General features: G+C 60.3%; 1 protein-coding gene across 12 annotated transcripts in view; it reads right to left on the bottom strand.

Annotated features, from left to right (window-relative positions):
- Positions 1–21,505, bottom strand: part of RADIL (Rap associating with DIL domain) — an 86,029-nt gene that overhangs the window by 28,601 nt on the left and 35,923 nt on the right. For 9 of the 12 annotated variants that reach the window (XM_060119932.1, XM_060119926.1, XM_060119924.1 and 6 more), the window contains 7 exons: positions 19,559–19,806; positions 17,935–18,567; positions 15,912–15,949; positions 8,985–9,145; positions 5,182–5,294; positions 4,334–4,571; positions 3,548–3,720 (listed from right to left, as the gene is read on the bottom strand). In XM_060119932.1, the coding sequence (XP_059975915.1) occupies positions 3,548–3,720; positions 4,334–4,571; positions 5,182–5,294; positions 8,985–9,145; positions 15,912–15,949; positions 17,935–18,567; positions 19,559–19,806 (1,604 nt within the window). The remainder of the gene's footprint in view (positions 1–3,547; positions 3,721–4,333; positions 4,572–5,181; positions 5,295–8,984; positions 9,146–15,911; positions 15,950–17,934; positions 18,568–19,558; positions 19,807–21,505) is intronic. The other 3 variants (XM_060119927.1, XM_060119929.1, XM_060119936.1) reach the window with 3 other exon arrangements.

The raw sequence follows: 21,505 nt of genomic DNA, 5'->3' as shown, positions 1-21,505 counted from the left end.
CGCCAGCGCAGGACAGCCCCGTCTGCCCGGAGGTGGTTTTGACTTTTGTCCTAGAAGCCACGCTTCGCCACGCCTGTGCTTTCTCCGAGGCTGGTGTCGGCGGGCGCCCCGACGGCGCGGAGCTGTCACCCAGCAGGAGCAAACACCTCTTCCATCTTGCTGGCTCTGCTTTCTGGGTGATTTCCCGGACTTTATCTTCCAACCCTGCTACTGAACGTTTCATCTCTGCTGTCATAGTTTTAACTTCCAAGAATTCTTTTTGTTCTCTTATTTATAGCATCCTGTTATTATGTTATGGATACTGTATCTTCCCTTATCTTTATGAGGATACAAGTGGTTTTTTAAGTAAGTTTCTTCTCCCTGAATAGTCCGTTTTGAGGGTGGCAAACTGCGGCCTGAGGCCTCTTTGCCTCACTCCCTGCCTCTCTCTCCCTCTTCTGGCTGGTTGGCTGTGGAGGCCCAGTGTCAGCATCCTCTGTCCTGCTGGGCTGTTGCTGACCGCCAGCCCTGCCAAGTTGGCCGCCCCCTGCTTGGAGGGCGCAGGCCCGGGCCCAGTGGGTGAGAGTGCGGGGCTCCAGCACGCGATGGGAGCTCTGCCGCCGGGATGCTCCCTCCTTCAGGATGAGATCCCGTGTCCCAGCCTGGAGACCTCAGTCTTAAATGCTCTAGAAATAGACCCCAGTCTTCTGCCAGAGTAAGATGCGGGCAGCTCCCAGCCGAGGAGCCAGTGCACTGCTGCTCCTTCCTTGCTGTGCAATTTGTACTGAAGTACAGACACCACGGAAAACCACAGAAAACCATGCAAACTTGAACCACCCAGCTTGGTAACTCAGCGGTCCCCAACGTTTCTGGCACCAGGGACCGGTTTCGTGGAAGACAATTTTTCCACGGACTGGGCGCCGGGGGGGATGGTTTTGGGATGATTCAAGCGCACTACATTTATTGTGCACTTTATTTCCATTATTATTACACTGTCACGTGTAATGAAATAATTATACGACTCACCCTAATGCAGAAACGGTGGGAGCCCTGAGCTGTCACTTGCCACTCACTGACAGGGTTTTGATATGAGTCTGCAAGCAACTGATTTATTACGGTCTCTGGTCAGTCAAACCTCTCTGCTGATGATGATCTGCATTTGCAGCCCCTCCCCAGCCCTAGCATCACCACCTCGGATCATCAGGCATTAGATTCTCGTAAGGAGCGCGCCACCTGGATCCCCCGCACGCGCGGTTCACAGTAGGGTTCGCGCTCCTGTGAGAATCGGATGCCGCCGCCGGTCCGACAGGAGGCAGAGCTCAGGCGGTACCGCGGGCGATGGGGAGCGGCTGTGAACACAGCTGGAGCTTCACTCGCCCACCCACCGCTCAACTCCTGCTGTGCGGCCCGGTTCCTATCAGGCCACGGACCGGTACTGGTCCGTGGCCTGAGGGTTGGGGACCCCTGTGGTAACTGTTCACCAGGGCACATGCCTGTGCGCCAGGCCCAGGGCAAGAGCAGTGTGCACAGCAGCGCCCGAGGGGGGACCCCATCTCATCTTCCCCTCCGTAGGCGGATGCTCTGCCCAAGTCTGAGCTCCACGCAGTGGCTCGCGGCTGCCCGTGGTGGCTGTGGCTGCGGACGCTGTCACTGCCGTGTGGGGCTTCCTGGCTGCGCTCATGTCGGCTGGGACCTCACCTGGAGGCAGACAGGGCAGCCGTTCCCCTACGTGGTTCAAACACGGAGCAGCTCCCCAGGGCGTGGGAAGCAGAGTCCATGGGGCCACCCTGCAAACACGCTGGCCATCACCTGGGCGGGTTCCGTGTCACTGCCCGGCAGCAAAGGGCCTGGGTAGCTTGGTCTCGCTGATTACCTGTGACAACCATGTCGCACAGCAGGTGAGGGAGGCAGGTGAGCTGGTGTCTGTTTCCTGCTGCTGTTCTAACAAATGACCACGAAGGTAGCAGTGAGATCAACACAAGTGCACAGTCCTACAGTTCTGGGGGCCGGACGTCCAGCACAGGTCGTACGGGCTAGAATCAAGAGTTGCAGGGCTGTGTTCCTTCTGGCAGCTCCAGGGCAGGATCCGTTTCCCTGTGGTTGTAGGACTGAGGTCCCGTTCCTGTTCTGGCCTCCAGCCGAGGGCCATTCCCAACTCCTGGAGGCCGCCGTGCCCCGTGGCCCCGTCCTCCACCTCAGAGCCAGCCCTCTGCTTTGTTGTTTCCTGTCTCTCTGACCCACTCTTCTGCGTCCCTCTTTTTTCTTTTATTGAAGTACAGCTGATTTACAATGTTCTGTTAGTTACTGGTCTACAGTAAAGTCATTATATATATATATGATCCTGCTTCAGATTCTTTTCCAGTATGGTTGATCATGGGATATTGAATATAGTTCCCTATGCTGTAGAGGAGGACCTTGTTGTTGACCTGTTTTATGTGTAGTAGTTTGTATCTGTTAATCCCAGATTCCTAATTTATCTCTCCCCGCCTTTCCCCTCCGGTAACCCTAAGTTTGTTTTCTATGCCTGTGAGTCTGTTTCTGTTTTGTAAATAAATTCATTTGTATCATATTTTTAGATTTCACACAGAAGTCATATCATATGGTATTTGTCTTTCTCCTCTTTCTGACTTACTTCACTTAGTGTGACAATCTCTAGGTCCATCCATATTGCTGCAAATGGCATTATTTCATTCTTTTTTATGGCTGAGTAATATTCCATTGTATATATGTACCACATCTCCTTAAGCCAGTCGTCTGTCGATGGGCATTTAGGTTGCCTCCATGTCTTGGCTGTTGTGAATAGTGCTGCTATGAACATTGGGGTGCATATGTCTTTTCGAACTAGAGTTTTCTCTGGATATGTGCCCAGGAGTGGGATTGCTGGGTCGTATGGTAGCTCTATCTGTAGTTTTCTGAGGAGCCTCCATGCTGCTCTCCGTAGTGGCCGCACAGTTTACCTTCCCACCAACAGTGCAGGAGGGATCCCTTCTGCCCACGCCGTCTCCAGCATTTGTTGTTTGTAGGCTTTTTAACGACGGCCATTCCAACCGGTGTGAGGTGATACCTCATTGTAGTTTCACTTTGCATTTCTCTGATAATCAGCAGTGCTGAGCATCTTTTCATGTGCCTTTCAGCCATCTGTACGTCTTCTTTGGAGAAATGTCTGTTTAGGTCTTTTGCCCATTTTTTTTATTGTGTTGTTTGTTTTTTGATATCGAGCCGTATGAGTTGTTTGTAGATTTTGGAAATTAAGCCCTTGTGGGTCTCATCGTTTGCAAATATTTTCCCAGTTTTAAGGACTCGTGTGCTTAGACGGGGCCACCAGGTGCCCCGGGGTGACCTCCCCACATCAGCAGGGCCCCCTGTGGCCACAGCTGCAGGTCAGAGACTAGACACAGACATCCTGGGGCCGTTATCCTGCCTGCAGGTGGGAACAGCTGTGGACTAAGCCACTGCAAGCCCACTGAGCCCCTCCTGGTCTGCAAGCTGCTGACCCCAGGGCGACCATGCAGGGCGCCGCCCCATCCCCCCTGCGCCCGCTGCCCCCCGCCCTCTGCACCCCTCCCACCTGGACGAGCTGGGCACTGGGCGTGGCCAGCAGGTTGAGCGTGCAGGAAAGCTTCCGGAAGAAGCGCTCTCCAGCCTCGCCAAAGCCGGCGCTCCTTGTCCACTCCAGGAGCTGCTGCAGGCGGGCACAGGCCTGGACGCCTCTGGGCCAGTGGAAGCAACTCAGAGAGGGCCCTGGGAATGGAGGGAGGGAAAGAGGGTGATGTCGGGCAGCCCTCGCAGGGCAGGTATGCTGCCCGCCCGCCCCCGAGGGAGCCAGGCCCACTGGGCCCTAGCCCTGTCCTCCTCCCGCCCCCCCACCCTGCCCCGGCCGGCCTCTGGACAGACGGGAGACCTTACGTCACTTTCTAAGACAACTACCTGCTTCCAGACCCCTCTCTGGGCATGGGTGGGTGGGTACGGAGGGGCGGTGACAGCCACTCGACCCCAAGCACAGAGGGCCATGGTCCAGGCTCCGCTCTCCCGGCCCCGCGCCTCAGCACTGCCTCGGCCCTGAGCGCTGGGCAGGGCGATGGAGGAGAGCTGGGTGGCAGTGAGGCGGGGTCAAAGGCCACGTCACTTCCCCGAGCCTGGTGCCTCCTCGCTCACGGGGGCCCCAGGCCTCGTGGGGATAAAATGAACCAGGAAAGGCCGGAGGGGTGGCTCCCGCTCCCACGGGGACAGGCTCTGCAGCACGTCCTCCCCCCGCGGCACCCGCCCAGACCTCACGGAGCAGGACGGCTCAGCCCGCCGGCCTCCGGGAGGACATGCTCAGCGGCCCTGCGGGCTGCCCGGCCCTGACCCTCACCTTTGTCCAGGAGCTGGTTGAAGAGCAGCGTGCCGGAGAAGAAAAAGAGGTAGGCCAGCACCTGGGCGGCGATCTCGGGGTGCACCTGCAGCGGCCGCAGGAGGTCCAGGGTGGCCTGGTAGATGGACACGACGCGGTGCAGCTCCTCGGGCAGCCGAGGGGCCGAGCTCCAGCTCTCACGGCACTCCAGCTGGAAGGGGGGGCATTCCAGCAGGGCCGGGAGGCACACGTACAGGGACTGGGGGCGAGAGGAGAACACCGGCTGCTGTGGGCGGGGCCCCGGGCCTGACCCTCCCGCTCCTGCCTCGGCCGGACCACGTGTGTCAGCGACCCACGTGTGGGCGCCGGGCGCCCCAGCGGGAGCCGCAGCGGGGAGGGGGGGTCAGTAAAGCTCCCAGCAAAGGCGCGGATGACACGGGCTGCAGGGGCCCCAGCACAGGGGCCGCACGGCACCCAGAGGGCCCTGGGGGCAGGGGCTTCGCCCTCTTATTGTATCAGAAGGGATTTACTGGACGGAGGGGGGCAAGGGAGCCCCGCTGACCCAAGGACACGGCAGAGCCCCGGAGTCCCCCGCTCGGCTCTGAGTCCCAAGACGTGGCCGCACGGCTGCCCCCACCAGCGTGCGGGACGGTGCGGGCAGGGGAGCCGGGGCCACGGCAGCCGGAACCGCCGCACGGCTGTCCCACCGTCCGAGCCGCCTCCCCAGAGCAGCCGGCCCCGTCCCTCTCACTCGCTGGCCCCGCGCTGGGGAAGAGGACTCGCTCGACGAGGGCACCGGCGGGTGAGGGGCCCGAGGCCGGGGTCCGGCACCCAGGTCCCCCAGGAAAGCGCGCACGCAGAGGCCGTACCTTGGAGACGTAGTACACGCACTGCTGGAAGGCGTACAGGACGACCTCCTCCAGCACTGCCATGGACTCCTCACTGGCCGTGAGGGTGCAGGAGAACAGGGACTCCTTCGAGCCTGCGGGGGGACGTGGCGCCGTCACTGCAGGGCCGGGGGAGGGGGGACTTGGGCAGAAACTTTCTGGAACCGCCGCGACGTCAAACCCCCAGCTGATGCCTCCTGAGGGCTCCGCCCCGCACCCTCCCCTTAGGTTTGGAAAACGTGACAAAGCAAAGCCACGGGGCCCCCAGGCCCAGGGGTCCCGGGGTGCTGGCTGAGGTGGCCAGGACCCCAGGCGCTGAGCTTCCAAGCCCATGGACACCGACTCGATACCAAGCACAGCAGACACTCGCGCGCTAGTAGCTTCCGGATACGGGTCAGGACCAAGTGCCCAGCGATGGCACATCCTGGCCCGCAAGTCACTTCTCACTCGGGACACAGGTCAAAGGACACCTGGCCAGAGGTCCTAAGGAGACCATCACGACACTTTCCCGAGAAGCCCAGATAGCCCTCGTGCCCCGTTACCCACAACTTGCGCCCCCCAGGGGAGATGCTGCCGTGTCTCAGGCACAGAGCGGAGACCCTGGGCACTCAGCACCTCGGGGGACAGGCACTTGGGACAACGGGCCGGGGGATGGGCCTCCGAGGCTGGGCAGCAGCCAGGGGGCTGCGGCTGTGGCTGGGACTGGGGGGTGTGAGCGACGCCAGGTGACTCCCTCCCCCTGGGTGGGGCTCCTGTACGGCCAAGAGGCCAAGCTGGCCACGGGGTCCCCAAGACCAGGGGCCCAACAGGGAGGGGCCATCCTGAGGGGCCTTCCCGAACTCGGGAGGCATGAGGTGCCTGGTGCCGGCGGCCCCCGTGGCACTTGGCGGGGGACCGACGGGACGCCTGCCTGCGCCCTTCGCTGGCTCAGCCCCTCACTTCTCCTGACGAGGACAGAGGCCGGCAGCAGGGCTCCCCTGCACTGCCCGGCCTGTGCGGCCTTCTGCTTAATGCACAGAGTGGGCCCCACGTCTGGGAACCTCCTTTCAGGGAGGGAGGAGGCCGGGAATCGCCCTGAGCGCTAAGCTGGGCCTCCCAGGAGCACAGGGACAGGGCTGCCTGGCTACTGGGCCAACGGAAACGGCGTGCGCGTCCATCAGAGACCCGCCCTGCAGACGCCAGCATGCGCCATCAAGGGTTCGGGGCTCCCTGACCCCCCAGGGCTCACACCCCAGAACCCTCCCGGCCAGGAAGCCGGAGGCCTGCGGGGCCTCCCCAGGGCCCTTCCCGGAGCCTGGCCTGCAGGGTCTCATTTGGGAGCCCGGCAGGGTCTGGCTGCTCCCTGCGGCCTCCCTGGGCTTTGGGGGAGAAGCCAGTCAGGTGACTGCAGGGGCCGCAGGCTCTGACGGCGCCAGCTTGTCTGAGAAGGAGACCGACACCCCTCATGTGGGCCCGGTGGCTCTGGAGAGAGGGAGGAGGTTGGGGACCCACAGAGCAAAACCACGGGCGGCTCCCAGCAGACGCCGCAGAAATCCCCTGAAACCCTCCTAGCCGCGGCGCAGGCTCTGCTGGGGTTTCCGACTCAGCTGACGCCCGCACGCGCCTGTCAGAGGACCCAGGCCTCGTCCCCGCTGCCTCCCGAGGCCCCAGGACTCAGGACCGCCCCCTGGCCTTTCAGGAGAATTTTAAATGAATAAAATAAACATCCCCCCTGATGGGCTAATCTTTTATCTTCCCTTGTGAATGGGCTTCCTGGATAAGAGCTTCAGACAGAAAAGGTTGTTTGGGGAAGAAAAAGCTCTTTTTCCAGTTTTCAGGACATGACATCTCTGTTTTTAGAATTCTTCCCACAGATATTTCCTGCTGAAGGTCAGGAGGCCAAACACGCCAGCTCTGACCTTTCCTTCGCCCCCTGGCTGATGGTTTTTTTCTCTGAGCTCTCCAGAGCCTGCACCGCCCGACACTGTTTCCGGGACCCTCAGGCCCTGCTGTGGCTTCCCCAGCCCTTGCGGTCCCCGGGGCGGGCAGAGGTGGAACCCCAGCCGTCCACATGCTCACTCTTCCAACGTCAACTGGGCTACACGACATCTGGGCTTTGGACCAAGAATATCTTCCTCAGAGCAGAGCCCCCCAGCAGCTTTTTCATGAAAATCAGCCTGACTCCGGGTCCCTGTGAAGGACACGCTAACCCCAGGCCTGCAGCCCCTCAACAGTGTCTGAAATACGTCCAGACAAGGGCGGGCAACGGCAGGACTCGCCTGTGAGCTCTGTGCCCGAAGTCGGGGTGACGGGGTGCCGTCTCCCGACCTGTGCCGGCCTCCTGGCTTCCGCACGGAAGGACCAGCCAGAGGCCGGGTGCTCACCGGCCGACACCGCGTGCACAAGAGTCCCCTCCACTCAGGGCCCGTTGAGTGCTGCGGTCTCGTCCTGGGCGGCTGGAGGCACCCCCCCTGCCCCCCGAAAGGAGCCCAGCAGGGTCTGGGGAGAGAGGTGACAGGAAGCCTCGGGAGGTGTGGTCCTCGCGTCACGCTCGGGGGAAAGGTGGGTGACAGTCTGCCTCCAGCCCAGGCCCGGTGGACAGACAGCAGCTGCCCCATCCTGGGGGCCTACTGGACGGTGTTCACAATGTCTGCCCAAGGGGACAAGGGAGGGAGCGACAGGCCAGCGGGCCTGCAACGAATGACCCCTGGGGCACGGGGGAGACACTGCTTCTGCCACGTATCCACGGAGGCCCTGGGAGCCCAAGACAGTCCCCACCGCCCCTTCCCTGGGAAGTCGGGGGGAGAAAAGACTCAGAAACCACAACTGACTAGAGGAAGGTAGGCGGACCCCGTCTCCCCAGGCCTGGCCGGGACGCCCCAGGGCCTCGGCCCCGCCACCCCGTCTCCGCAGCCGGCTCCCCGGGCAGACCAGACCGCACGCCGGCAGCCACCACGGGCCCCTCCCCTAGGAACCTAGCCGGTCGGCATCAGGGGGACCAGCAGGGCCCAGGGCCTTGGGCCGACTGTGAGCCCCTGTCCCGGGAGACACAGCCGTGCCCGTCTTGCCCTCCCCGCGGCTCCCCGAGGCAGCCAGGCCCCCGGGGCGGGGCCGCACACCCGCTCGGATGGGAGGAGCGGAGCGGGCGGCTCTGTCCTCCCAGAGCAGAGCGAGGCCGCACAGGGTGAAACCAGGCCCTGGTCCCCGGCCGCCACGCCCGGTCCCACTGCACGCAGCCCCGCTGCTCCGTCCCGGCTCTGTGCCAGGACCCACCACGGCCCCATCAGACACACGCCAGCTGACATCTCACACCCCCTCAGGGCCTGGCCGAACACCACCTTCTCCGTGAAGCCCTCCTAGACCGCCCCAGTCAGAGTCACTCTCTCACTGAGCGTTTTCAGTGCTTTACGCTGCGTTGCATCAGCTCTACGAGGAACGTTTTCCTACGTTTTACTCTCTGAAGTCAACACGCGTTGCACAGTCTCCTAACTCTCACGAGCAACGCACCTCCTTTCTGAGATTGTGGTGCGTTCTGGAGGGGCTGGCGGCCAAGGGCTGAGAGAATGCAGTGAGTAACCTGTGTCTCCCGGGCACCCCCCAGGCGGAACACAGTGGGGCTGCATGAAATGACGGGGACAGAGAGCGCCGACGCGTCACGGATGAGAGGCACCGGGTTAGCCCGACCAGCAGGTCACCTCCCTCTTGGGGGACGCCCCCGACACACACCCGTCTCTGCTCTGGGGGCCACCTCTCCCCTGAGCCGGCCCGGGGACGCTCACCACCTGGGAGCAGCAGCATGGCCGTACCTGTGACGTCCAGGTCCTCCTCCAGGCTCTGCATGTACAGTGGGCACTTCTGCTGGATAAAGTACAGAAGCTCAACCGAGTTGGACATCCAGAAGAGGATGTGCTGCAGGTCCGGAACCAGGCCCGCCATGGTGAAGCTGGCCGTGGAGAGGGGCTCCTGGCTGCCAAGACAGAGACCAGGAGTCACGCTGAACCTGCCGCTGTGCGTGAGAACCGCGGGCGCTCAAAAAACCCACCACGATTTGTCAGCCTGCCAGTGTCAGGCTGGGAACTGGATTCAGATCCATAACCTGTTAGAGGCACATCGCCTACAAACCCTCACAGGAAGGACCGCCCGAGGCCACGCTGGAAGAAGACTCTGGTAAATGGCTTCTTTTCACATCTTCTCTTTGAGAATCAGAGAACAGAGCGGCTGTGACCGTTCGGACAAGCAACGGGAATCACCCCCCGAACTCAAGAGCAGGAGAGACGAGGGCGGACGTCTTAAGTTAGGAACGTAACTACCAGAGGAAACAAGCAGAGGTGCAGCTGCTTGGGGTGGTGATCGGACAAGGGCAGCTAAGCGCTACCTCATCATAGCAGGAGGCGGATGACGGGGGCTAAGGCAGCGTCAGGAGGCAGGGATCGCGGTCATTGCTGGAAGACTCAGAGGTACCGTTAGAAAACCCACAAACGACCCCACTCACGGAGGCTGCCTGGCCGTGTCTGGGGCTGGGCGGTGGGCAGGGGAGCTCATGTCCCCTGCGGAGCGAGGCAGGAGGGGGTCCCAGGCGGCGGCACGGAGCTAGGCCCTTCCCGGCCCTCCAATCCCATCCCACCCTGGGGGACGGCCGCCTGGGGTAGAGAGCCCGTGGCACTCCCTTTCCAGGGGACACTGGGCACGTGGGGGCCGCCTGCCTCCCTCGATGGCAGCCTGCGAGGTCAGCTCCGCCCATCTCAAGCCCTTCCTCCCGCGTCTCCCGGGCCCCAGGCGCCAGCATCCAGGACCTGGTGTCCGAATCACCTGCAATGTGACAGAAGCCACCGCGCCATCCTCACCAGCCTCCTGGGGAGGCCGAGGGGCGGGTGCGGCGAGCAGAGCTCCGGGCGATTCCTCCATCTAAATGCCAGTCCGTGTCTCTCTGGCACGGTTCCTCATCCCGGCAGCAAGCCCGTCTGTGGGCAGTGCATTCTGAGAGCATCCTCACACCGGAGGGTCCCTGACCACACCTGCCAGGTGCTCTGACAGGTGAGCAGAGATCCACTGACAAGCAAATCAAACCACTCAGAGGTAACTCGGTCTGTCTGGGGGTGACACTGGGCTGTGCCTCTTACTGGCTGATTCCGGGGAGCAAGGCAGGCATCTGTGGGCATCTTGCGAGGACGGCGCTGTCCCCAGGCTCTTCATCCTGCCTGGAGGGCTTGCCGGCGGCGCCCGGAGCAGCTCAGGGACTCCGGCTGTTGCAGTGACCGTCGTGCCGGGGGTCTTGGCGATCAGGCCCACGGGAAAAGCCGAGGGGCCGTATCAGTGGCAGGGCTGGTGAGGAAGTGTTGGGAGGGCTGCGGCCTCAGCCTCGTCCGTGCCCCACGGGCCTCGGGCTCCCTTCCCCACGTTCTCCGTGCGCCCGCAGTCTGTTGTCTCTCTGACATAACTTCACTTTTGTCCACAGACAACATGACCTCCCTCTGTGCTGCTCCTGGGGAGGGACGGGCTTCAGACGCGTCTCCTTGTTTTCACTGCTTATCTTGTTCCTCTCCTCCGTTCTCCTCGCTGGTTGAATTACACACACACATGCACGCACCAAGAGCTTTATGTCGTCCAAAAAGGATGCATCTGCTCATCAGAGCCTAGCTCCATCTTGTTTTCAACACTTATTGCCCGTCTCGATTCCGCCCAGAACTCAACGGGACAGACAGGCCTCCACGGAAAAACAAGCCACCAGCTACTGCCAAGTGGAGCTCTGGTGTTGGGTCCCAGTGAGGTCAGCGCTGAGGACGTGCCACCGGCCAGCCCTGCCGTACCGTGGGGGCACAAACAAGGCGCGGTGGCCTGGCCCACCCATCCAGGCAAGCACCGAGTAGGGACGACGATTTCGGGGACATGATACCAAAGGCACAGGCAATAAAAACACAAGCAGACAAGTGGGGTTGCATCAGACGGAGAGGCTTCTGTGCAGCAAAGGAAACCATTAACAGCATAAAAAGGCAACCCACGGAGTGGGAGAAAACGTTTGCAAACCACGTATCAGATAAGGGGTGAATTTCCCAATACACACAAGGAACTCCTACAACTCAAAAGCAAAACACAAACAACAAAGGAAACAAACCACTAATAACCCTATTAAAAATGTGAAGGGGCTTCCCTGGTGGCGCAGTGGTTGGGAGTCCGCCTGTCGATGCAGGGGACACGGGTTCGTGCCCCGGTCTGGGAAGATCCCACGTGCCGTGGAGCGGCTGGGCCCGTGAGCTATGGCCGCTGAGCCTGCGCGTCCGGAGCCTGCGCTCCGCAACGGGAGAGGCCACAACAGTGAGAGGCCCGCATACTGCAAAAAAAAAAAAAAATGTGCTGAAGACTTGAATAGATATGTCTCCAAAGTAGACGGCCAGCCAGAGGAGCATGAAAAGGTTTTCAACATACCTAATCATCAGGGAAATGCAAGTCAAAATCACAAGGAGCTACCACCCCACACCTGTCAGAATGGCTTCATTAAAAAGACCAGAGTCAATGAGCACTGGTGAGGATGTGGGAAAATCAGAGCCCTCCTGCGCTGCTGGTAGGAATGCAAACTGGTGCAGCCACTGTGTGAAACAGCACGGAGGGTCCTCAAAAAACTAAAAACAGGGCTTCCCTGGTGGCGCAGTGGTTGAGAGTCTGCCTGCCAATGCAGGGGACACGGGTTCGAGCCCTGGTCTGGGAGGATCCCACAGGCCACGGAGCAACTGAGCCCGTGAGCCACAACCACTGAGCCTGCGCGTCTGGAGCCTGTGCTCCGAAACGGGAGAGGCTGCGATAGTGAGAGGCCCGCGCACCGCGATGAAGGGTGGCCCCCGCTCGCCGCAACTGGAGAAAGCCCTCGCACAGAAACGAAGACCCAACACAGCAAAAATTAATAAATAAATAAATAATTATAAAAACATAATAATAATTTAAAAAATAGAAACTCAGATAACAATTTGACAGAATTATAAAAAAAAAAAACTAAAAATAGAACTACCTTATGATCCAGCAATTCCACTTCTTGGTGTTTATCCAAAAGAATTGAAATCAGGATCTCCAAGAAATATTAGCACCCCAGTGTTCACTGCAGCCCTAGTCATAATATCCAAGATGTGGAATCAAACTAAAGGTCTCTTGACGGATGAATGAATAAAGAAAATCTGGTTTATAACACAATGGAACATCATCCAGCATTAAATCAAGAAGGAAATCCTGCAACATGCAACAACACGGGTGACCCCTGAAGACATGATGCTCAGTGAAATAAGCCAATCACAGAAGGACACGTACTGTGTGACTCCACTTACATGAGAGACCCCAAAACAGTCAAACTCACAGAATCAGCGAGTAGAGTGCTGGTTACCAGGGGGTGGGGGCAGGAGGGCAGACAAGAGGAACTGCTCATCAATGAGCACAAAGTCTCAATTATGCAGGATGAGCAAGTTCTAGAGACCTGCTGTACGACAGTGTACCTACGGTTAACGACACTATACTGCACGCTTAAAAGTTTAAGAGCAGGGCTTCCCTGGTGGCGCAGTGGTTGAGAATCTGTCTGCTAATGCAGGGGATGCGGGTTCGAGCCCTGGTCCAGGAGGATCCCACATGCCGCAGAGCAACTGGGCCCATGAGCCACAACTGCTGAGCCTGCGCGTCTGGAGCCTGTGCTCCGCAACAAGAGAGGCCGCGATAGTGAGAGGCCCGCGCACCATGATGAAGAGTAGCCCCCGCTTGCCACAACTGGAGAAAGCCCTCACACAGAAACAAAGATCCAACACAGCAAAAATAAATTAATTAATTAATAAACTCCTACCCACATCTTCTTAAAAAAAAAAGAAATCTGTCATTCTAGCTCTTTAAAAAAAAAAAAAGTTTAAGAACATAGCTTTCATGTTAAGTGTTCTCACCACAGTAAAATAAATAAAAATAAACCAAATCAAATCAATGACGTTCTGATATAAATTTTTTTAAAAATCATCTGGGGGACTTCCCTGGTGGTCCAGCGGTTAAGACTCTGCGCTTCCACGGCAGGGGCCGCAGATTCGATCCCTGGTCGGGGAACTGATCCCTCATGATGCATGGTGTGGCCAAAAAATTTTTTAAAATAAAAATCATCTGGGACACCTGTACAAGAGAAATTATTGCTCTTCTATATTAATTATTATTAATAATATATTATTATGATTACTGAAAATAAAATTTAAAACACTTTTGTTGGTAAATATAAACATGAAAAAATTTCAAAAAACTTTCTAAACAATTCATGAGTCAAAGAAGAAATTAAAACAGAAATTATGCAAGGATAAGGAAATAATAAAGAGGTAAATGGAATAGAAATCAAAGAAAAAGTAAGCAGAAACAACAAAATTGGTTCTTTTAAACAGATGATAACAGACAAATGCCTGGGAAGATAAATCAAAGGGGGTGGGGAGAGAAAAAAATAGGAACACAACAGGAATTAAATAAGGCGATATCACTATAAATATATTAGAGATGAAAGAAGTCTTATGAGAATATAACGAACAATTTTATTCCAATAACTTTGAAAACACAGGCAATAGATAATTTCCTAGGAAGCAAAACTTACCAAAATCAACACAAGAAGAAACAGAAAACTAAATAAACCATAAACTTTAAAAGAAATGGAATCAGCAGACACAGGCACTGCCCAGATGCTTTTCTGGGCCGCTTCCAGGAAACCTCCGCGGCCCACAGTCCTCACCCTCAGACAAGTCGACTCAGAGAACTGAAAGCAGAGAAGGCTGCCCAATTCATTTCTGAGAACCTTGCCATTAAAATCAGACAAGGACGATACAAAACAATAAATGAATTCACAGGCCAATTTTACTTATGAATTCAGATGGGAAAATCCTAAAGTATCAACAAACCGCATCTCGCCTTGCTAATAACAAAATCAATAGTTATGAGAGGTTCGATCCCGGGAATCCAATCACGGTTCAGAAAACCTCCTGCTGTAGGACCCACACTCACAGATTCAAGGGGAAAATGTGTGACGATCACAGACGCGGAAAAAGCGTTCGGGAAAAGTTAACGGCCACTTACAATTTTAAAAGAAGCACGCAAGACAGACCTGAAGCAAATGGGGCAAAATGTGAAGCATATTCAATTCAGGTGTGGGTTCAGGGGTAACAGATACACTCTGTACTCTTCTGTATTTTTAAAGTGATTCATAATTTAAAAAAAAAAAAGCATTCGCTGGGATGGAGCCAGGGCTGTTTTTAGGCCCTAATGACACAAGGAGCTGCTGAAGGAGGGGCTGCTTCCGCCTGTCTAAGGGTCAAGGCCCCAGCAGACAGGCGCAGGGCGAGAGCCGGGTGCTCCTCCCTCCAGGCCCGCCTCACCCTGGGGACAGGGCTGTCCCATCTGGGAGCAAAGCCGGGGGTGAGGCCGCCACAGTTGTCATGGGGTGAGGCCAGCTCCCTCACGTGGACTTCCCCTCCCATGTGGAACCTGAAGGATGCAGGGCTCCTCCGAGCTGCCTAGGCCTCAGCTGGTCCCTCCAGCTGTAGGTTGTCTTCCGTGGGCACCCCCCCAGGGCCTGGCCTGTAACAGCACCCCGCTACCCACTACCCTCGAGCAGGGCGGCAGCCAACAGAGCACATCCATGAGCGACGGGGATTCCGCTCAACTCAGCCCGGCGGGAGCTTCGCTGCTCAGACCCCGGCTTCCCGTCTCTGAGCCTCTAGTTCCCGACTTTAGAAGGAGGGGATAATGGTGCTTCCTCCCGACTCCCTTACAGCAGGGGTCCCCGGTCCCCCCCGCAGCCCCCCGGGCCACACAGCAGGAGGTGAGCGGCGGGCGAGTGAGCGAAGCTTCCCCTGCCGCTCCCCGTCGCTCTCATCACCACCTGGACCATCTCCCACTCTCCGCCCCGTCCGCGGAGAAACTGTCTGCCATGAAACCAGTCCCTGGTGCCAAAAAGGTTGGGGACCGCTGGCTTACAGGACCACGGGCGGACGATACCCCACAAGCACGGACAGCAACCACGTGCTTTATAAACGGAGTATCTTCTTCACGTGTCATCCTCACATAAACAGAAATGAGGCAAACCCCGTGGACCGCGGCATGACTTAAGGCCCCGCGAGCCCTTCGTCCACGACGGGCCATGACCACAGGCAACCTCTGCTCGGGCTGTCGCCACACGTGCAGGTTCCTTCAAGGGGATGGACAGCTGCGGCCTCCACGCCTTCACCGTGGCTAGGGGTCTGCAGCACACACACAGGTGCCGCCGCCACCTTCTGTGAAGGCGGCTCTCGGTGGTGTCCGCTCAAGGGCGGGCGGGGGGTGTCCCAGGATACGCACATCTTTACTGTTAATGCCAAATGGTTTCCTCAAGTCCCCCCAGCGGCGCGTAAGAGTAGAAGCCGTACTTTCTATGAACACCGACGTTGGACAGCGGCTACCCGCTGCCCCACCTCTACGCCGGGAGGCGTCCGTTCCCCCAAAGCAGCAGGTTCACATTAACACAGCAATTACGGGAGGGCAAGGAGAAGGCTTCCCGGAGGGTCGAGCCCACTCGTCTCACAGATGCTCTGGAGAGACCTCCCCGACACAGAGCTGCCCGGGGTGGTGACTACAGACATGGAAAGAGCCACCCTGAGACAGAGAGACACAGAGCTGACCCCAAGGGTTGCAGGGTGAGGGGGGCTGGGTCTTAGCTCCTGGGGAACCAGTGGCCTGCTGGGCGGGTACGAAGACGGGGCCGTACTTACAGGTGCGCCTGCTTCTCGGCGAGTTCTTTGGTTTTCTCCTACAATTATAAAGGGGAAAAAAGCAAAGATGAGACAAGGAGGACAGCACGGGAAACGTGCAGTGAGGACACCAGTGACAAGGGGCCTCGTCCACACGAGACGTGGCGTCCCTGCTCCGGGCGGCCCGCACTGGGCGAGTCGCTCCAAGCCACGCTGGGGAGACTGCTTTCTTTCCATTTGATCTGACCTCCTGGCATTCCGTCACCGCGCACGAACCACGCGTTTCCTACCAGAGCACTATTTCACAGTCATCTCTCCTACGTTAACAGCCGGCCACTTAGGGGACAGTAAAGATGGGTCAAACATCTGACAAATGTCAGAATGAACGTTCTAGCAACACTCTTACGGTTAAGCTTCATAGATGCACTTTTAAAAGTCGGCCCGAGTAACGCGGAGCAAGGCACGTGGGCCTGAGTCCACCCGAGTATGTTTAAACGTCCCCTCAGGGACTCAGGTCTAGCCAACATTTTCTGTCCCTTTTAATCAAGAACTCATTCTTGCTTTAGTGACGTGATCCGGCTAAGCGTGGTCCTACCTGAGACTCCCTCACGGGTTCTCTTAGAGGCTCACGTCGGCCTGAGTTGACGAGACACGTGAGCACAGGGGGATGCAGAGGAGGCTGCGGATGCCCCGAGAAACAGACAGACAAATGAACCTCAAGGCTCTAGACAGACTTCTCACACCCCAGAGGGGAAGCCGTATGGGGGACACCCGGGCCCAGGACCTGGGGTGAGGGGGTCCCACCTCCACGAGCCTGTTTCCAAGCCTGCACAGGGGCAGGGGAGGGGGATCGCAGGGTTGATCCCATGTGCACGGCGGGGGATCCGGTTCTCTGCCCGGAGTCGCCGGCACCCTCCTTGCCCCGGTGTGCTCAGCTGTGACGTGGGACACCGCACCTACGCCGTCAGGGTGGTTGTGGGAATTAAGTCCAACAGCATCTGATTACTAGTAAGTGTCTGGCACAGAGCAGACTCGGAAAAGGACGGTGATTCATGTGAAATTCAGAGCTTCTAAGCGTCAGGCCACTCGGTCCACACTGCACGGACTTCAGCTGCACAGAGGGGAAGCGACCACACACACCCAATGCCACTCGGGACGCTGGGGGACGTGGCTCAGATACGCACGATGCACACAGATCGCTTGCACAAACCTTTGGATGTGGCAGGCCAGGATAGCTTTTGCTTTTAAAAAGTTTCAAACATTTTAACTGCGGATTTTAATCTGAGGAATCTATCCAGCATCTACACGGCCAACTGGTTTCCTTTTCCCACATCTGCCTCAGGGTGAGCACGGCCGAGACTAAGGGGGTCTCTCTGAAGGACTGCGTGTAACTACCAGCCATTCTTTGGGTCCCCAGGGAGTCCAGCCCCTGGAGGGGCAGGAGAGGATGGGGGGGCTGCCCGCCGTGTGCTCTGGCCCCAGGGGACGTCTGGCAGTGCCTGAAGCCGCTTCCGTGAGGGGTGAGGGGAGGGGTGCTGCCAGCCGCGGGGGGGAGGGGGGAGGCCAGGGATGCTGCCCAACGTCCTGCGGTGCAGGGGTCAGCCTCCCAGCAAGGAATTCTGCCTGGACGTGTGTGGTGCCGTGGTCCAGAGACCATCCTGGGCGAAGTTTCAGTGTACAGCATCGACCGGTCCTGTGCCCCGCCCCTCCCCACCACCCGACAAGGGCTCTGCAGTGGGGTGTCGGCAGGGGCTCGACCTGCTCCGGGCAGAAAGCGCAGGGCTCCCAGGCCGCCTGGGCACCAGCAGGGCTGGGCCGTGGGGAGGGACACAGGACTGGAGCTCACGAAGCCGAACCCTTAGCGGACACCCCAGCTCCCTCGGTGGCCCTGCCTATCCTGCTCGCCCGACAGCGACGAGGGCTGGTCTCGGTCAAGGAGGAGCTCGCGCCCTCCACCCAGGGGGCCGCAGCTCCCACCAGCTCCTCTCCCGGCCGAGGCCAACCGGCAGCAAACCGCCCCCCCAGCCCCCCGCCCACCACTGACCCAGACCGTCTCTCGGATCATCTTGGCCATCTTGAGCAGGAGCTGCCCGAAGGAGCCCGGCTCGAGGCGGGTGGCCGAGTGCTGAATGCAGAGGCAGAGGAGGAAGGCGGGGGTCAGCTTGTGGTCGTCGCCGCCCGGCTCGACCAGCGTCATGATCCGCTGCAGCAGCGCGTCCTCCACGTCGGGCTCGAACTCCAGGTGCAGCGGCCGCGGCCGGGGGGCGGTGGGCCTCGCGGAGACTGAGGCGCCCCGGGCCCGGAGCGGGGCGCCGCACATCCTACAGCTCTCCGGCACGGCCCGGAGGCGGGCCAGGGCCTGGGCGGGCAGGGGCTGGGCCTGCGCTGGGTCCTTCAGCAGCAGCAGGTAGTACAGGCCCAGGGAGAGCAGGTCCCCGTGGCGCAGCACCACGGCGCGGCCCCCCACCTCCGAGAAGTTGACCGAGACGGGCGCCCCGGGGATGGGCTCCAGGACCAGCTGTGCCCCCGCCTGCGCTCGGCCCGACGGCTGGCGCCTGAGGATGGTGCAGTGCAGGGGCAGGATGTCGGGGGCCGAGAGGCTGATGCTGGGCTTGCTGGAGGGGGTCCTCTGGCCCACCGTGTGCCGCTCCCGGTTGAGCACGTAGACCAGGCTGTCCTGAAACGCAGACACCAGACCTCAGGGGCAGGACGCCACTCGGGCAGTTCCATCCCTGGTACCTAAGCCGCCCTGGGCAGCACACCCCCCCGCCCCCCCGGAGCCGTTCCTGTCCCCCTGCCTGCCCACACTGGGCGCCCACCCCATCTCCCAGAGCAGCCTCGGTGGCACACCAGACGCCCAGTGGGGCGGAGGGGTCTCCAGCTTCGAGACGTGAGAGGCCAGACAAGGGCAGACCTGGACGTGGACACTAGTCTACAGACACGCCAGGCCCGCCCGCTCCACCAGCTGACAGTGACAAGCTGGGGAAGTGCCCCTCCTTTGCTGCGCCGGCTCTGGGAGGGAAGATGCCTCCCAGGACCTGAGCTGCAGAGCCCTGATGAGGTCACACAGTGTGCAGGGAAGGTGGAGCAGGAAAGGGAGCGGGGACACGCGGGTGAGCGAGAGGCCGGGAGGAACAGCAGACTTCCCCGGGGCGGCAGCACGGGCAGGGTCGGCGGGCTTGCCAAGGGCGAGACCCTCCAGGCCAAGAGGCCTCCGACAAACGTGGTATAAAATGCGGGCGTGGGGCGGGGGCCTGGGGGACTCCTCAGAGAAAGCCGCCCCGCACACGCTTGAGGCCGCGGGCGGCCTGCGCCCCAGCCCACGGGGGCCATTCCCCAGGGGCCCGCCAGGCTGGGCAGGAAGGGGACCCAGCACCAGGTAAGACCCAGGCTGGGATCGGTGAGTGAGGAGCTGGGGGACCCCCTCCCAAGGCCCTGCTGCCGCCCACTGCAGCCTGGACGAACGAATGTTCTGGAAGCAGAGGACGGGGAAGCCGCCACCCTCCTCCAGCGTCTAGGGCGGGCCCAATGGGGTGCTCCCCACCAAGCCCCCCGCTGACGTGGTCGGTAAGGACCAGAGGGGCAGGGGCGTCCAGCTGAGAGCCTCCCGCATGCCCTGCAAGCCGCCGCCCCACCCGCCGCCTCGGGCCCAGCAGAGGGGCGCTCACGTGCTGCTGGCTGTAGCCCTGCAGGAGCAGCAGGTGGGGAGACTCGTAGAGGGAGCAGCGCATGGCGTCCTGGCCAGGCTCCTCGGGGCCCCGGGCGGCGGACGGCGGGGCGATGGCCGTGCCCAGACTGGTCTCGCTGACTGTGCGGCGCAGCCGGGGTGGAGGGGGGCTCCAGGCTCCCCCCGCAGCCGGGGCTGGGGTTCCCTTGGCGCGGCTCCGCTGCAGTCTCCGGGCTTGGGCGTTTATCCCTGCGGCAGAAGCAGCACAGGGTGAACAGATGGCTCGAGGCCGCTCCTAACACGGGTCACGGCTCCGACAAGCAGGCCTGCAGGCGGCCGCGGGACTCTGCCCGCAGACCGCATCCTCGGAAGGCCGTGGCTCCTCCGGGGCTTGCCCCGAGAGCCAGGCAGCCCGGCCGTCCGAGGCCCCAGACGCCCCATAGGAACCCGTGGCACATCCCAGCCCCGAGACCAGCCATCACCATGGCCTCCCCGTGGGATGCCAAGCCCACCACAGCCTCAACCCCCGCAGAGTCGGCATGCTGGGGGCTTCGTGGGTACCACGCTGACCCCAAAACCCGCCCATCCCCTGTCCCGTCCTGGCAGCCCGCGTGTGCGTGCGTGTGCGGATTAGATGACAACCGTTCATCATTGCCCCTCATTTTACAAGGAGGAAGCAGTCGACTCACCGCGTCATTCCAGCCCACGGGGCCGCTGGTCTCTATCCAGAACACGGCTGCTCCTTCCCAGGGCACCTCCAACACGGCCAGGCACACACATGCACACAAGCACACATGCACACACGCACACCCGTGCACACCCCACGAAAGCCTTACCCTTCTACACGTAGGAAGCGCTCTTTTAAACTAATGCCGCGTGAAAGCTGAGAAGCCACGTGGAACTCAAGAGGGCCAGCCTCCTGTCACCATCGCCGTTCCCCGGCCGACCCAGGCCTTCCCCTCTGAGCCCCCTGCCCAGGGCCCCCCCCACAGCCTCTGTCTGCAGCATCCCTTCCTATAACCCTTCCAAACAAAACCAGACAAAGCCAGGGGAAGTGAGGTGGGCAAGCGGGGGCCGAGGGCGCCCGGGAAGACCGACCTGCCTTCCAGAAGGAGAAGGAAGCCCGGTCCCCGGCAGCCCACAGGGAGCCGGGGCTGCAGGAGGGAGGCCGCTCAGCCGCAAAGCGAGCTGTGTGCCGGGCGCCCGCTGCTCGCCGCCTGCTGCAGAGCTGGGCCAGCGACGGTCAGGCAGGGCAGCGGGGCGGGGGGAAGGGGTGGGGGGAAGAGGGGCGGGTCAGGGGAAGGAGGAGGGCGAGGGCAGGAGGCAGGGATGGAGGAACAGAGGTGGGGGGAGGCAGGGAGGCAGCCCCCAGCCTCACCAGCCCCACACCCCGCTCTCATGGCTGGGGCATCACGGCACAAGAAGGGGCCCTGCCTGGAAGAAGACATTTAAAAACCAGTCCAAAACGACGCTCTAGCCCAGGCTTTTTCTCCCCCTAGGACGGGGCTGCAGGAGAGGACGCACCTCAGAACCACCTTGCACAAGTGCTGGGGCTCCCAGGCAGCAGCAGAGCCCAGAAGGTCACCCTTTCCTCTTCGATTCCCGGGGGCCCCCAGAGGCCCTGGACGAGGCCCGAGCGACCAGGGCCAGCGTCCCTGGGACTGCAGCAGAAGGGCGTGGGTGCGCGCTCTCGGCCGACTGGACACCACTTCTCCAGCTGGGGTCCCGCATCCCCTGGCAGATGACCCCTCCCAGGCTAAAGCAGGGGCTCTCACCCCGCCCTCGCTCGGGGCCGCCTGGGGAGTTTGGAACAGCGCCCAGGGCTCATCCACGGGCCCTCAGGGTTGAAGGGCCAGCGCTGTCGGGAGGGACGTGGCGGCAGCTCAAAGCCGGGGCTGCTGGGCCGCCAAGGCCAGCACGGCCAGCGTGCAGAGCATCCCACAAGGTC

The sequence above is a fragment of the Mesoplodon densirostris genome, chromosome 16 (assembly GCF_025265405.1).
Source record: "Mesoplodon densirostris isolate mMesDen1 chromosome 16, mMesDen1 primary haplotype, whole genome shotgun sequence".
Taxonomy (NCBI): domain Eukaryota; kingdom Metazoa; phylum Chordata; class Mammalia; order Artiodactyla; family Ziphiidae; genus Mesoplodon; species Mesoplodon densirostris.
The sequence above is the reverse complement of the archived record's forward strand: the minus strand, read 5'-3'. Positions and strand labels throughout refer to the sequence as shown.